This window comes from Podarcis pityusensis (genome assembly GCF_964106645.2).
Source record: "Podarcis pityusensis genome assembly, chromosome: 7".
NCBI lineage: Eukaryota > Metazoa > Chordata > Lepidosauria > Squamata > Lacertidae > Podarcis > Podarcis pityusensis.
Window position 1 is genome coordinate 88,237,272 of NC_138031.1, and position 13,412 is coordinate 88,250,683.

The following is a 13,412-nucleotide window of genomic DNA, read 5'->3' on the forward strand; positions in this document are numbered from 1 at the left end:
TACCTATAGAGATTAACTAAGTAGCACTCAAAGTGGGTGGAAACTTAAAAAGCAGGAAAAATACAATGATGGGTGACCGGTTGGTTCCACTATCATCAGATACATGAGCTATATTAAAAAGATGTGTTGATTGGCTTTTAATGAACAAAAGTTGGATTTTGAAAGGAGATTGTTGGAGGGTAAAGAGAAATTAATTTCTAAAATGTATAAATTGTCATTAGAATGGGAAACAAAAGATGAACTGGTGAAGTCAGTGATGACATATTGGACTAAAGATTTAGGATATAATATTATGACTGCATAGGAGGGACGCAGGTGGCGCTGTGGGTTAAAGCCTCAGCACCTAGGACTTGCCGATCGAAAGGTTGGCGGTTCGAACCCCCGCGGCGGGGTGCGCTCCCGTCGTTCAGTCCCAGCGCCTGCCAACCTAGCAGTTCGAAAGCACCTCCGGGTGCAAGTAGATAAATAGGGACCTCTTACCAGCGGGAAGGTAAACGGCGTTCCGTGTGCTGAGCTGGCTCGCCAGATGCAGCTTGTCACGCTGGCTACGTGACCCGGAAGTGTCTGCGGACAGCGCTGGCTCCCGGCCTATAGAGTGAGATGAGCACACAACCCTAGAGTCTGTCAAGATTGGCCCGTACGGGCAAGGGGTACCTTTACCTTATTATGACTGCATGGGAGAAACTATGGAGAGTGAATTTGAAATTCACTATGTGGTACACTGTGAAAGAAAATTATATGAAAATGATGTATAGGTAGTATTCAATGTATAAAACAGCATCAAGTACTTGTTGGAAGTGTAAGTGGTCTGAGGGGTCATTTTATCATATATAGTGGACTTGTGGCAAGGTTAAAGGTTTTTGGGACATGATATACAATGAATTGAAAAAGATGTTTAAATTGACCATTCTAAAAAAACTGAAGCCTTTTTGTTGGGGATAATAGGGACGGTAAATCCCCAAAAGCTGAAAACCGTTTTATGTATGCAACAACTTCAGCTAGAACTTTATATGCACAAAAATGGAAAGATGAAGTCAAAGAGACTCCCAACTAAGGATGAATGGCTTATAAAACTGATGGACTATGCAGAAATGGTGAAACTGGCTGCTGAAATAAGAGGACAAAATGATATTTTCAAAGAAGAATGGAGGCCATTGATGGACAACCTATTGAATTATCATTCTTATATGAAATTACGTGCAGGATTTGAGATATGAGCAATGGAAGAATGTAGAGAATGGATTTTGGGGGCTTAGAAAATAAACATAGATGTGTTTTAATGCAGCTATTAAAACAATCCAGGTAGGAGGGACGGGAAGTCAAGAAGATGTGTAACAAAAAAATAATATATATGATTGGAGTTGTGAAATAATTTGGAAAATTTAATAAAAACGATTATAAAAAAGAGAGATCACAGATTCTGCTGCATTTATTCCTTTTTTGTGGCTGCATGTGTGTTTCCCCCCTCCCAGGCCTTCTCTCCTAACCCCTCCCCCATGTCATTTGAGGACATGATTGCTCTCTTCTGTCTTGAATGGCAGTGTTTGTGTGTATCAGATCTTTTCTAATATGTGGCTAATTACAACAACTCCTTAGCTCAGGGGTAGGCAAACTAAGGCCCGTGGGCTGGATCAATCGCCTTCCCAATCCGGCCCGCTGACAGTCTGGGAATCAGTGTTGTTTTTACATGAGTAGAATGTGTCCTTTTATTTAAAATGTATCTCTGGGTTATTTGTGGGGCATAGGAATTCGTTCATATTTTTTCCCCAAAACATAGTCCAGCCCACCACATGGTCTGAGGGACAGTGGACCGGGCCACAGCTGAAAAGGGTTGCTGACCCCTGCCTTAGATGATGATTTTGTACCACTGACAGTGGGTTCTGAATATAATCTCTTGGATTGTTAATATTTAAATAGCAAGAGGGCTATAAAAAGCTTCTATGAATATAGATGTTATGCTGAATATTTTAAAGACAGGCTTTAACCATCTGTTGGCAAGCACTGCTTACTATGGTGTCTTTTTAAATTGTGGTGGATCCCTGAGGAAGAAATGCTGCTTGAAACACGTTGGGGGAATGTGTTTAGAAAAACTTTGAAGAAAAAGGAAACTATAACAAACAACTTTGATTTACTGCCTTCTCAGTGTGTTTCTGAGCACAATTCAAAGCGTTGGTGCTGATCTTTAAAGCCCCAAACAGTCTCAGCCCAGTATACCTGAAGGAGCATCTCCACCCCATCACTCAGCCCACGCACTAAGGTCCTCCTCCAATGGCCTTCTGGCAGTTCCCTCCCTGCGAGAAGCGAGGTTACAGGGAACCAGGCAGAGGGTAGTGGTAGCCTGTCCTGTGGAACGCCCTCCCATCAGATGTCAAGGAAATAAACAACTATCTGACTTTTAGAAGACATCTGAAAGCAGCGCTGTTTAGGGAAGCTTTAATGTTTGATGCTTTATTATGTTTTATATATTCTGTAAGCTGCCCAGAGTGGCTAGGGAAACCCAGCCAGATGGGTGGGGAATCAGAATCATCATCACCATCAACATCCTCTACTCAAGTTGCTGATGTCAATAAATTCATATTGATAATTTCTGATGTTTTATTCATATCAAAATCCAGTTTCAAGGTGTCAGTATTCCATCTTTGTGTCTGAGGCTTCCTTATCCACCCTATTTTTCCAAGAGGAAAAGCCATGCCCTCCCTTTGGAGACAGGCTGGTTCGAGCCATTAGGTTGCTCCATGAACCTGCTGCACCATGTGACTGCAGCTGCAGGACCCCCTGGGACAGCATGGAGGATGCTCAGGAGCAACTGTCGGCTCTGTGAGAGTTGACACCCCACATCCTCTTTGCCATTGCAAGGCAATCCAGTCATACCACTTAGATCCCCTGCCTGTTTCACGGGTAATGTTAGGGGCTGCCCAGGTCCTGGGTCTTTTGTTCTTGACCCTTCCTGCTTTGTTTTAATAGATCGCTAAAAATATTTTTATATCTTGATTTTATTCTGTGAATCGCCCTGAGACCCCGGGTATAGGGTGGTATATAGATTCTAATCATAATATTTATACATATTTATAAATACTGCCTGGGTGCAGTGCTAGTGAGACTCCCACCCTCCAGCCATGTTGATGCAAGTTGTATGCAAATCTGTGCCCTGAGCCTGCGCTCCCCGCCATTTACATCCCCACCAACATCCCCCTCTGTTTCATGTAATATTCCTCAAAGAACAGACACATCTCTTGGATCTGCTTGTGCCAGTTGTACCAGCCCTGATCTGGAGTGAAGGAAATCTTACCTTGTAAAAAATCGCTCGCTCTCGGGGTTTCCCCCCCAATGGCCAATGCAGAATTCATAAAATGAAATGTTTTAAGGGCTCAGCTTTGCCACCTTGACCACACCTGTTTAGCGGGGAGGGGGTGACCAGGGCTATCTCCGGACTGGTTCACACGTGCAGCTGATGACAGCGACATCAGACGGTGCGCGAACGAGCCAACCCTGACCTAACACCCCGGAGAGAATTCTTGGATCTCCACTGCCCACTTCCCCTTTCCCGAAGGGAACACTGGTCGGGCGAGCGTTCACACGTTCAGCCGCCCGCCGCCCCCAAATGGCGAGCAACCGAGGCGCGTAGCGGGGCTGCGAGGGGAAAGGGGCGCCCCGGGACGCCTCCAGCCAGGGCGCGCGGGGGACGCATTCCGGCTGCCGGCACTTGGGGTCCCCCCAGCTCCGCCCGGCGCTGCTCCGTCTTCCAGGAGGGAAAGAGACCCGCGCTCAGCTCTCGGCCCGAAGCCGCGGCGGAGGCCGCGCTTGCAAGACGCCGAGGAGGCGGAGCGACGGGCGAGCCCCCCCCCCCGCCCGACCCCCGGCTCTCGGTTGGGGCTGCCGGCCGGCCGAGCGCTCCCCGCCGCCGCCGCCGCCGCCGCCGAGGAGCCCTGCCCAGGGCGCAGCGCCTCGCCCCCGCCGCCGCCTGGCGCTCTCCTCCCGGCAGCGGCGCGGGGAGGCGGCGCGAGGCGAGGCGGCGCTGCTGGTCGCTCCTGGCAGGCAGGCGGGCAGGCGGGCAGGCAGGCAGCGGCGCTTGTGGGCTGGCGCTCCGGGCCGGGCCGAGATGCTGCTGCTGCTGCCGCCGAGCAAGAGCCCCGCTCGCCGGCGGAGGAGGGAGCGGCTGGCCGGCCAGCTGGGGCTCCTGGCCTCGCTGCTGCTCCTGCTCCTGCTGCTGCTGCTGCTGCTGGCGGGCCAGCGGGCGGCGCGCCCGGACGTCGCGGCCGGTGAGTGGGGGGCGCGGGGGGCCGGGCGGGCGGGCGGGGAGCGCGGGGCGGCGAGAGGCTCCCCTGGAGAGACGCCCCCCATCTCGCCCTCGCGGGGCTCGGGGCTTCTGCCCGGATTCCTCCTTCCGCCGGAGAGCGAGCGGCGGTCCCCTTCCGGCTGCGCCTTAAGTTTCCCGGCTCGCAGCGGAGTCCTCTGCCCCACGGCTTCTGCCTCTGTGGGGGGACAGCCTTCTCTGTGGGGCTGGGCAGAGGGAAACACGACCCCGCCGTCCAAGAGGCGAGGTGGCAATCTCAGGGGGACAGATTTGGGGCAGATCGGACCCATGGAGGGCAAAGCCTCCCCTCCCCTGAAGTTTTTCCTGCGGAAGCCCCATTGCAGTGGGGGGCAGGAGTACAACAGCCCCCATTCCTTGCCCCCTGGCCTGCGCCCCATGTGGATGGTGCTCGGTGGGAGGCGAGTCCCCATTGGGGTTTCCACCTGAACTGAAATCTCTTGAGCTGCTCCTGCCAAGTCTACCTTTCTTCTCACCGGCTAATTGTGAAAAGCAGTGTGCAGAAAAGGCACAATGTGGCTGGGATCACAGTAGTTTCAGTGGCCTTATTAAGCACACCTAAGGCTGTGTTGGACAGTGGCCAGCCTGCATATACCCCCATTCAAACAAGGGCCCAGGTATGTGATTTGATACATGTTTTTAAGGTGGCTACAAATATACCTGGGGAAGCAAAGCTGCCTTGTACAGAGTCAGCCAAACAATCCGTCCTGAGCATTGTTGGCACTGACGGAGGTGGCTCTCCAGGCAGGGATCTTTCCCATTCCTACCTGGGGGGCACCCAGTGCTTGCCAGTCTAACAGAGTTCAAAGGTGGGCAAATTAAAAGGGCCTCCAATGCCAGTCTTAAAGCGCAAACAATTTCATGTGGGCACCGGTGGATCCTTTGGGGTACCTGGCCCCAAACTATTCAAGGCCTTAAAACTAGCACTTTGAACTGGGGCCAGAAATGCACGGGGGAGAAGTGCAGCTGGCATAGAATAGGCATAATATGTTCTAATCACCTGGTCCCAACAAGCACACGAAGGGATGCATTTGCACCAGCTGAGATTTCTGGATCGTCTTTAAAGCTGGCCCGTTGTAAAGTGCATTATGTCCACAGCTAGCCTGGGTGCATGGCTACAGCTGTGTCCACACTCCAGCCTAAGATGGCAAAAGTCACTCCTGAATGCTGCCTGCACAGGTCTTGAATCCAGAAGTAACCCCCTCCCCCCGCAAATGTGGTCCTTCAGATGGGGTGGATTCCCCTCCAGAGCCAGTGACACCTCTTCATCCAGATCAGCCAGTTTCCCTGCCCATAGCACCTCTGCCTAGATTAGGCTTCAGCATAGTCACCTTCATCCATCCCAAACCCGCCTCCAGACACCTGTCTGTTCAAGAGTGTCACTGCCTCCCTGCAAAAGGTGAAAGAGAGTCCACCCCACAGTCTGCAGTTAATGGAAGCAAACTTTTCTCCTCTATAACTGACAACCTGTCAGTTTCAGGGGCCACTTTTCAGAGCCGGTCTCCATTGGTGAATGTGGGCTATAGTTCTGTGTTGTGGCAGCAGCTGGACATTTTCTGGAGTTGCAAATGTTACTGTTTAGCTACAGTTGCATAACTCTAGTGGAAAGGCTGTTCGTTAGATTTCTTTTGTAATCTCCTCTGTTGGATTTTGTGAAGGGAAAGGCTTTTTGCAATGTACCACCTACCTTTGTGCAAAGGAAAATCCCTCTGGCTTCAGCTATTGTCTATTTCTTCAATACAATGAGAGTCACTGACTCAGTGCACAGTTCTGGATTTTTGTAGGAAGATAATGAAATGTTTGGCTTTGGGAAAGTGAACTGACTGACAGTTTAATATCTTCATGTTGCAGTAGGATACTATCAAGCAATGCTGGGAATATGTTAAGAGGATTTTTTTTTAAAGTAGATATACAATCACTTTGATGGCTGAGGGACCCATGCTTAATTTCAGACACCTTTTGATTCTTCTTTCCAGTCACAACCACAAAATGTATTGAACATGAACATGCTATCTGCCAAATCCTGGCATGCAATCCATACTTGCATTGAAAATTAGGATGTGTAAGGCTAATCTACAACTGCACAAATAATAGCTGCAGTGATACAATAGAGTACTGTATACACTCCATATTGATTTATAAAAGGGTTATTTGTACAAGGAAGGTTCATATACCCCTGTGCATGCAAGAAACATGCAAGGGGGGGCATGTGAGTTAGTCCTTCCTTCTGATGCTGACATGCCTGGTGGCCACATACCCATAGAGCCCCTTCTCACATTCATCAGACTGGCAGATTTGGGGGTATGGCTGCCATGTGTGGTGGAGGGGAGGGAGGGCTAGCCCACAGAGCCCCAACCCTTTTTGTTTGTTTCTTGAACGTAGCAGGTAGAGTACATGTGCCATCTGAAAACCCTTGAAATTACCAGGAAATGAAGCTTGCATTCTGCAAGCACAGATGATGTTTCTATCTACGTCTTGTTGTCCCCTTCTCCTTGTCCCCTCCATCTTTCCCAACCTCAGGGTCTTTTCCAGGGAGTCTTCTCTTCTCATGAGGTGGCCAAGGTATTGGAGCCTCAGCTTCAGGATCTGTCCTTCCAGTGAGCACTCAGGGCTGATTTCCTTAAGAATGGATGCGTTTGATCTTCTTGCAGTCCATGGGACTCTCAAGAGTCTCCTCCAGCACCATAATTCAAAAGCATCAGTTCTTCGGCGACCAGCCTTCTTTATGGTCCAGCTCTCACTTACATAAATCACTAATGGGAAAACCATAGCTTTAACAATATGGACCTTTGTCAGCAAGGTGATGTCTCTGCTTTTTAAGATGCTTTCTAGGTTTGTCATTGCTTTTCTCCCAGGAAGCAGGCGTCTTTTAATTTCGTGACTGCTGTCACCATCTGCAGTGATCATGGAACCCAAGAAAGTAAAATCTCTCACTTCCTCCATTTCTTACCCTTCTGTTTGCCGGGAGGTGATGGGACCAGTGGCCATGATCATAGTTTTTTGATGTTGAACTTCCGACCATATTTTGCGCTCTCCTCTTTCACCTTCATTGAAAGGTTCTTTAATTCCTCCTCACTTTCTGCCATCAAGCTTGTGTCATCTGCATATCTGAGGTTGTTGATATTTCTTCCGACAATCTTTATTCCGGTTTGGGATTCATCCAGCGCAGCCTTTCGCATGATGAATTCTGCATATAAGTTTAATAAGCAGGGAGACAATATACAGCCTTGACGTACTCCTTTCCCAATTTTGAACCAATCAGTTGTTCCATATCCAGTTCTAACTGTAGCTTCTTGTCCCACGTAGAGATTTCTCAGGAGACAGATGAGGTGATCAGGCACACCCATTTCTTTAAGAACTTGCCATAGTTTGCTGTGGTCGACACAGTCAAATGCTTTTGCGTAGTCAATGAAACAGAAGTAGATGTTTTTCTGGAACTCTCTAGCTTTCTCCATAATCCAGCGCATGTTTGCAATTTGGTCTCTGGTTCCTCTGCCCCTTTGAAATCCAGCTTGCACTTCTGGGAGTTCTCGGTCCACATGCTGCTTAAGCCTGCCTTGTAGAATTTTAAGCATAACCTTGCTACCATGTGGAATGAGCGCAATTGTGTGGTAGTTGGATCATTCTTTGGCACTGCCCTTCTTCTATGCGGTATGTGTTAGATTCAGACAAACCCCAGATCTCAAGACAAAGCAGGAGGCCTTAGAGATATTTTGAGTTTGTCAGAAGGTGATGCAACATCTCTACAATGTTGGTGTGAGACAAAGAAGGTACCCCAAAGAGATCCAGGCATCAAAATAATGCTAGAGAGAAGCATCTGCTGAACCTTTAAGCTTTACCCTAATGCCATAACACCAGGGTGCAATGATAGTGGAAAGGAGAGCAAACACCAAAGCAGAGATAGGATGTGAAGGAAAAGCTCTGTTGTAGCTCACAGGTGTGTCTTGTAATCAAAGGGAATGACTGGGCCATTGCGCTCCAATCTCAGTGTTTCACAGGGAATGGAGCAGATTTGTGAGAATGAAACTTATATCTCTAAGCTTCTGGGAGATGCCAGGTTGAGGAGATGGTGAGAGAGCTCCTTTGTGATGATGATCAGTGGGAATTTTTTTTTACCTAGAAAATAAACCCCTTCTAGTTTTTCTCACCTCAAAATCAACTTTAAAGGTGCCTAACACAAAAGCCCCTTGATTTATTTTTTTGCAGCGTGGCAGGTTTCTTACCCAAAGATACAACTGTGATGTTTTCCGACCAATTGCCCACAAAACCCATGGGGAGATCAAGCAATTTATTTTGCTTTTTTAAAGGAATATTTTTATTAACTTTTCAAATTTTACATTTCAAATTAGACATCTTTTATTATACCATGTGTTCATTGACTTCACTCTCTCCCCTTCCAAGGTTCATTTGACTTATCCACCATTCCTGCATATTTTAATATATCTATCTAATTTAGTTTCCCTATCTTACATCAGTTCAAAATATACTGTTGAATATACTGCCAGCATTTTTAACTGTGCACAATTTTTTTCAATATACTTGACAAAAAAATTCCATTCTTCTTTAAATATCTGTTCTTCTTGTTCTGTTATTCTACTTGTTAGACCTGCTAATTCTGCATATTCTATCATCTTAAATTGCCAGTCTTCCTTACTAGTGACCTCTCTCACTTTCCATTTTTGGGCTAACAAAATCTGAGCAAGTGTTGTTGCATATGTGAATAAATTCTTCTGACTCCTGGGAACCTTAATCAGAACAATTCCTAACAGAAATGCTTCTGGTTGTTTTTTTTGGGGGGGGGGAAGTTGTTTTAAATATTTTTGTTCATCTCATTATATATCATTTCCCAATATACTTTCACTTTTTTGCATGTCCACCATATATGGGAAAAAGTTCCTTCTATTTCTTTGCATTTCCAACATAAGTTCAATTCCACATTATACATCTTAACCAATCTAATCTAAGTTAAATACTATCTATGGATCATTTTCATATAATTCTCTTTCAGTGTGTAGCATGCAGTAAATTTCAGATCATTCTTCCAAAGTTTCTCCCAGAGGTTTAAGTTTATATTATATCCTATATCCATTACCCAGTGGGTCATTGATGCTTTGACCAACTCATCTTTTGTTTCCTGTTCCAATAATAGTTTATAGATTCTGGACAATAATTTTTCCTTGTTCATCAATAACTCTTTTTCAAATTGTGAGCTTTGGTCGAAAAAGCCATTTTTCTTATTTAATTTAAACATACCATGTAACTGATGATACTGTATCCAATCAGTAACTTGGCTTCTTACTTCTTCCAGTGGTTTCAATCTGGGTTCACTCCTTGAAAAGTCAAACAAATCTTTATAGACCGCTCACCGTCTAGCCATGTTTATTCTTTTGATTGTAATTGTTTCAATTGGTGACAACCATGGGGTGCTTTTCTTTTCAACAAATGTTTGTGTTTCTCCCAGACTCTGTCCAAATTTCTCCTGATACCATGGTTCATAAAAGTCTTATGTACAGTGGTACCTTGGGTTACATACGCTTCAGGTTACATACTCTTCAGGTTACAGACTCCGCTAACCCAGAAATAGTACCTCGGGTTAAGAACTTTGCTTCAGGATGAGAACAGAAATTGTGCAGTGGCGGCGTAGCGGCAGCGGGAGGCCCTATGAGCTAAAGTGGTGCTTCAGGTTAAGAACAGTTTCAGGTTAAGAACAGACCTCCAGACCGAAATAAGTTCTTAACCCGAGGTACCACTGTATTTTAAAGCAATTTCTTTTGCACCCACCTCCAACGGGGTGCTTGCAAGAAACTGCAGCTGGAAATTGGTAACCTTGCTAGCAAATTTAATCCAATTATGAAAAGAAAGTATAGATAATTCCTTCTTAGAAGAAAACCCATATTTTACAGATATCCAGCACAAATGCCCTTGAATCTGTTTGCCTGTAATCTGGCAGGCTTTATCTATGAAGGATTCTACTATGCCTTCAAATTTCGCCCTCTTTGGGTGTGGGGAACAAAATAGACTTGGGCTTCTGAGCTGAATCTGGCAACCTCCAAACTGGTCAGCTCAATTGGGTTGCTTTACAAAGTGCTGAGTTGGGGTCGGTGCCCATGCCTATCAGATCATAAGGTATTGTGGAATGTTTATGTACATTCCAGTTGCTCAAAAGATTTTAAAACTCCACAGTAGTTCCCAAGGCCAAGGGATAAGGCAGTGTGCTGTTGGTGGAAAAGAAAGCAGCAGAGAAAGGAGTAGGGAACACAATCCCAGTGTTGGTCAGCTGTGTCTGTATATTTCAGTAGTGTGAGCATATTAGTATTGCATGTAAGTCGTGTATGTGAATGTAGATATGAAAAACACATCTACAAATTTCACGTCTCTTCACTTTGGGATTTTTGTGTAAAAAATGTGTTAAAGACTAGTCTTCCTGTGTGCATCATATCTTTCTTTGAAAGGCAATGATCCAGTCAAAGTTAAATGCATCCACATTTCATTGAATTTAGTTGGAGAAATGTAAGTACTTGTTTAATTTTTCCCATTTAAACAAATAAAATAAAAATGCTTCTCTTCGGCTGGGCTTCTTTGATGTTCTTTGCTACATTGTTTTCCCCCTCTCTCAAAGTTATTGTACAAGCCTTCCAGTCTAAGAGAAGAATCTAGGGTTAGAAAAGTCAGGGATAAAAGCATGGTTATAAATACACATAGATCACTTGTATCTGTGCAAAGGACTTCCTTTATGAAAGACGTACAGAGTACTTTCTGTTTTTGTTAGTTACTTACTTTACTACTACTGAATTGCAGCTGTCTCTGGGGAAAGCCATGGAACAGAGTGAGTGCATCAACACTACAAAGCCATTTCTAGATAAGGAAGAAATTCACTGATCTTTCGCCAACTATGTAGGGCAATGCTCTCTCTGATCTCTAGGTGGATTTTCCATGTACCGGCTCCCTGTAGTTTTCCCCATTTTGATGTCAAAAGATGTTTTAGGAATGAAGCAGAGGCAGGTGAGAATTCTGACCTTAGCTTGTGTAGGTTTTGTATTTTGATTCTCTGTGCTGCATAGGTTTTGATAGTTTTGGGTGAACCCTTGTGTCTGTACTTTGCTAAATCTGAGCTTCTAAGGACCAGGTCTTACAAGAGGATTTTAAGATAGGAGAGTTGGCCTACCAGCCTCCTGCATCTAAAACCAAGATAATGTAAGGAAAATTCATAAGGTGTCCACTTAAGCTGTTCTCAAGCGAACAAATGGGTGGTGCTGGTGGGGTTTGGGCAGCTAGGCGGAGGCAGAAGAAGTTCAGCAGTAAGGCAAGAAACTCAAAATATTTGAGAAACACTGACCTACTCAAAATAGCAGTTGTATTGGGAGTGACTTCAGGATCACCCTGTAACTAGAGCTCTTGTCACACTCCATGTGAACAACAGGCAGTAATGAGGGAGGGAGACTAACAACTTTCTAATGAGTAGAATTGTCTAAACTAAGGATGTCTTATTAAAATGTGTTCGGCTTATTTTTAAATTCTTCAAATATTTCATCCTCATATCCCCTGATTGTTACCAAGTTTTTACCCAAAGCCAAACCTTACGTTTGTAAGAAGGGAATTGGCCCCAATGGTGGGAATTTCCCTTTTATGTTCTGTGGTCCAAGTTCTGACACCTATCCGCCTGTTGGTGTACTTTTTTCTAGGCTAAACTTGAGCTGGTCCCATCAGTTGGCTTTGTAAAGTGTCCTATGACGCTTTATAGTTCTGAAGGGACTGCTCCTCTTACTTCCTGTGTCTTACAAAGATGCTGCTGCTGAGTCTTCCCAAGTTAATCATCTTGTCGTGGCAGGAAGATCTTCAGCACAAGAGTGGCCTTTTAAAAATTCCTATTGATGTCAGCCGCTGTTGCATGCAGGTGAGAGTGGAGTGCAGGGTGGAGACCAAAGGTGGGCAAGCTACCCCAGAAGGAGCACAGTGTGTCCCCTCACCAGAGATACTACCCCTCCCCTAACACTCCACACATGGCTTTGACTGGCTGGCCAAACCAATCTAGGAGAAGGAAAACTCTGACCCTTAACCTCTGCTGCATTGTATCCTCAGCAGAAGGCTAAGGAGTAAACCCTGCACAAATCCCGGGTGGAGTCCCTAAGATCAGGCATGTCCAAAGTCCGTTTCGGGGGCCTAATCCGGCCCCCCAGTCGGTTTAATCCAGCCCCTGTGGCAGTTAGTTTCCTGGGGTAAAATCCTAAAAAAAACCTCGACAACCTCAATCCTAAAAAAAGCTGAAGCCTCTCATATTAAAGATCTTTTGGTCTACTGATATTACACTGGCCATGGCAAAGTTTCTTTCGGAAGTCAAAAGAAACAAATATCATCAAGCTTGAGACAAAAAAAAAAAAGACTGTCTGGGTTTATCTCTCTTTTGTGGTTGGCTGTCTTAACTATATTTTGTTCAGAAATTGTTTTATGGGTCTTTGGACCGCAATAAAGATTTATTATTATTATTATTACTATAACCCTAAAAAAAGCTCAACAACTTCAACCCTAAAAAAATAGCTTAACAACGTTGGGGTAAAATCATAAAAAAAGCTTCAATTCTAAAAAAGGTTAACAACTTTGGTTGGCCCTCACGGCCCTTCACTTCATCAAATCTGGCCCTCTTTGAAAAAAGTTTGGACACCACTGCCTGAGATGGTTGGGTGCCTTCCGGCAACTCCTGCAGCCCAGCTGCTGCCAAATGTCTTGCTCTGCTTTCCTTTGGACCACATCAGGGAGGCCGAGAGAGAGGAGTCTTGTCATATGGGCTGCCCAAGACCTCCATACACACTGTCTCGGCTTGTGTCCTGGAGAGGTCACTTCAGTGCTGCTAACACAGTAATTTGATTTCACCCTGGGATGTGCACTCCTTAGTGTTTTGTGACAGATGGATGCCAACAACAAATTGAAGTCGGTGGGAAGAAAATTTATTGCACCATGTCTGGGTCTGGAGTCAAGGTCTGCTGTTGGCTGGAATGTGGCATGAGCTGAAGGAGTATAGCTGGTTCAGGGACCTGTGGCCCTCCAGATGTTTTTGGATAACAGCTCCTATCATCCCTGATGCTAGCTGCAGCTGATGGGAGTT

At 45.6% G+C, this 13,412-nt stretch overlaps 1 protein-coding gene across 3 annotated transcripts in view; it reads left to right on the forward strand.

Annotated features, from left to right (window-relative positions):
- Nucleotides 1-3,444: 3,444 nt before the first annotated feature.
- Nucleotides 3,445-13,412, forward strand: part of SLC24A3 (solute carrier family 24 member 3) — a 171,335-nt gene continuing 161,367 nt past the window's right edge. For 2 of the 3 annotated variants that reach the window (XM_081015169.1, XM_081015170.1), the window contains exon 1: nucleotides 4,091-4,259. In XM_081015169.1, the coding sequence (XP_080871295.1) occupies nucleotides 4,100-4,259 (160 nt within the window). In that variant the 5' untranslated portion in view covers nucleotides 4,091-4,099. Of the gene's footprint in view, nucleotides 3,471-4,090; nucleotides 4,260-13,412 lie in introns of those variants that run through there. The other variant, XM_081015171.1, reaches the window with a different exon arrangement.